This window comes from Hibiscus syriacus, unplaced genomic scaffold (genome assembly GCF_006381635.1).
Source record: "Hibiscus syriacus cultivar Baekdansim isolate YM2019G1 unplaced genomic scaffold, ASM638163v2 tig00111402_pilon, whole genome shotgun sequence".
Classification (NCBI taxonomy): domain Eukaryota; kingdom Viridiplantae; phylum Streptophyta; class Magnoliopsida; order Malvales; family Malvaceae; genus Hibiscus; species Hibiscus syriacus.
The window spans coordinates 3168139-3170410 of NW_024063082.1; the positions used below are offsets into that span (position 1 = coordinate 3168139).

The 2272-nt window shown below is 39.1% G+C and overlaps 1 protein-coding gene across 1 annotated transcript; it reads right to left on the minus strand.

Annotated features, from left to right (window-relative positions):
- Positions 1 to 217: 217 nt before the first annotated feature.
- LOC120161806 (glucan endo-1,3-beta-glucosidase 8-like) lies at positions 218 to 1868 on the minus strand. Its single transcript, XM_039172015.1, has 2 exons — positions 1464 to 1868; positions 218 to 1342 (listed from the first exon to the last, which is right to left on the minus strand). The coding sequence occupies exons 1-2, from the start codon at positions 1805 to 1807 to the stop codon at positions 232 to 234; spliced, it is 1455 nt and encodes a 484-aa protein (XP_039027946.1). The 5' UTR covers positions 1808 to 1868; the 3' UTR covers positions 218 to 231.
- Between the last annotated feature and the right edge of the window lie 404 nt (positions 1869 to 2272).

Below are 2272 nucleotides of genomic sequence, written 5' to 3' on the forward strand. Positions count from 1 at the left end.
CTCTTTCCGCTGTTAATATTTGATTGCTAACCTACAGCGTTTTGCTGCCGTCATTATGATAATCAGGGAGCCAAAAACTAGAGCTTTGATTTTTGCCTCTGGACTCATTGCAAATTTGGATAAAAAATAATTATTTAGGTCGATTTTATTAACCAAATCAATATATATAAAAACAAATAACCCATACAAGACACAAGAATCTAAGAGAAATAGGCTGTAAAAAATAATACACTAGAATTGAAAATATGAAGTCAATACTGTAAAAATGGCTAATAACACCACTAAGGGACTTCCTGAAGAAGAAGATGATGAAGAAGAGGCAAGCTGAATGATAAAATTGCAAGTCCCTTGTGAAATATTCTGCGTCGTAATTATGCCCAATCCTTGAAAATCGCATGCCATGTCTTTCTGATTTTGCACCTGGTAATACATGTTAAACGCATACGAAGCATTCCAGTTGGCATCGAGGCCGTTACACGAAGATCCGAATCCGAGAGCTGTGCAGTCGGTGAAAGTGCAGGCATAGTTTATGTTATCAACAAGTTTGCCAATGTTCTTAGCATTTGGATTGAACATACACCATTGCTGTTTGAGATACTTGACATCCTTTGCACCAGTGAGGAACTTGTTCTGTTTCCGACCTGAAAGATCTATTGGGAATTTAGGCTGCCCATCGTACCGGAAGATCCCCCAATGTCGCTCGAAATTTCCCGGTGCAATGCTCTTGGCATCCTCGTCGATAAGTCCGAACAAGTAAACTTCGATGTACCCTGGACGGAGAGGTGTGCCGGTGTTGGCTGCAAGTCTCGGCAAGAGTCCATTGTAAAATCTCTGAGCATTAGTCATATTGGCATTCTTGTCACCATCTGTAGGCCAACCAACTTCCCCAATGATAATGGGCATATCCCCATGGCCTACTGCTCTCAAAGCCGATACCAATGTGTCGAAGTTAGCATCGAAAACGTTCGAGTACTGAATCCCGTTATCAACAATCGGGTTTCCTCCTTCGAAGAAAGCATAATTGAAAGGGAAGTCGTCATTTCCGTAAAGACTGAGGAAAGGGTAGATGTTCACGGTGAAAGGTGCACTGTTCTTGGCTAGGAAACTGACTATTTGCGACATAGTTCCACTGATATCGGGCCGGAACCGGCCGGCAGACGGCACAGGGTTGCTTGAGGGTGAGTTGTAGACATCAGCATTTAAGGGCACGGTGGCCTTTATTGTGTCCCCAACACCAGCATCATTAAGTGCATTTTGAATGTTTTGAAGAGCAGGGAATGTGGTGTTTACAAATGAACCATTGTAGGATGTGAGAAATGGTTCATTCCCAACAGCTACATACCTGTGAAAAAATAGTGTAAAGCTTAACACACTAATATACACGTCCGAATTCGAATAACATAATCTCTAACTTTAAAAATCATAAAAAACTTGTACTCAATTTCGAACAATAAACGACTTACTTAATGTTAACACCTCCTTTGAAGTTATATAAGGTGATATTCTTCTTAACCCATTCTTTAGCACGACCATAGCTATTCATAGCAAGCAACTGATCATTAGGAATGGCAACCATTACTTCAAGATCACTCCCTGCAAGAGCATTCATAGTCTTTGAATCTGCATCGAAAAGCTTCACTTTTTTAATCCCATTGTCTTTTAACATCTGAACTACTGTTTCCGGTGGCAATTTATGGGTCGCCATTGTGCCCCAGTTCACACCAAGACCGATAACAGATCCACCAAAGAGATGAACACAGAGGAACGTTGATAATAATACTGTTGCTACAAACCCAGAAATACCCATGTTTTTGCTTTTAATAAAAAATTCAAAGATCTTCAAAGAAAAAAATGAAAATGGGATGAAAGCAAGGCTTTATTATGAAGTTTTAAATGTCGAAAACGAAATGCGGTTGTTTGAAAGATCAACCGAAACTCAAGCCATTTTTGTGATCATGGGAAAGAGAAACAACACAAAAATAATCCTTGAAACTGATTTTTTTTATAGAGGGAAAAGGATATTTATATCGTTTTTCTTATGTATATTTCACTAAATTTAAACCCAGAAAGGAGAAGGAAGAATTGGTTGTGTTTTGTTGAATCACATGGAAAAGATTGAAACTTTATTGAATATAAAAAGATGGGTTTTGGAAGAATAGACTGAAACAACAGAGTTGGAGGGCTGAAGCAACAGTGTGTGTTTAAAACAGAGCGAAAAGGAAGGAATAGAAGGGAAACGGTACCAACAAATTCTATACACGTGTCGTTCTTA

Excerpts from the sequence above, each read along its gene's own strand:
- LOC120161806 (XM_039172015.1), bottom strand. The coding sequence starts at position 1,807 with ATGGGTATTTCTGGGTTTGTAGCAACAGTATTATTATCAACGTTCCTC. Across the intron at positions 1,343-1,463 it reads AAAGGAGGTGTTAACATTAA|GTATGTAGCTGTTGGGAATG; the intron begins GTAAGTCGTTTA and ends ATTTTTTCACAG.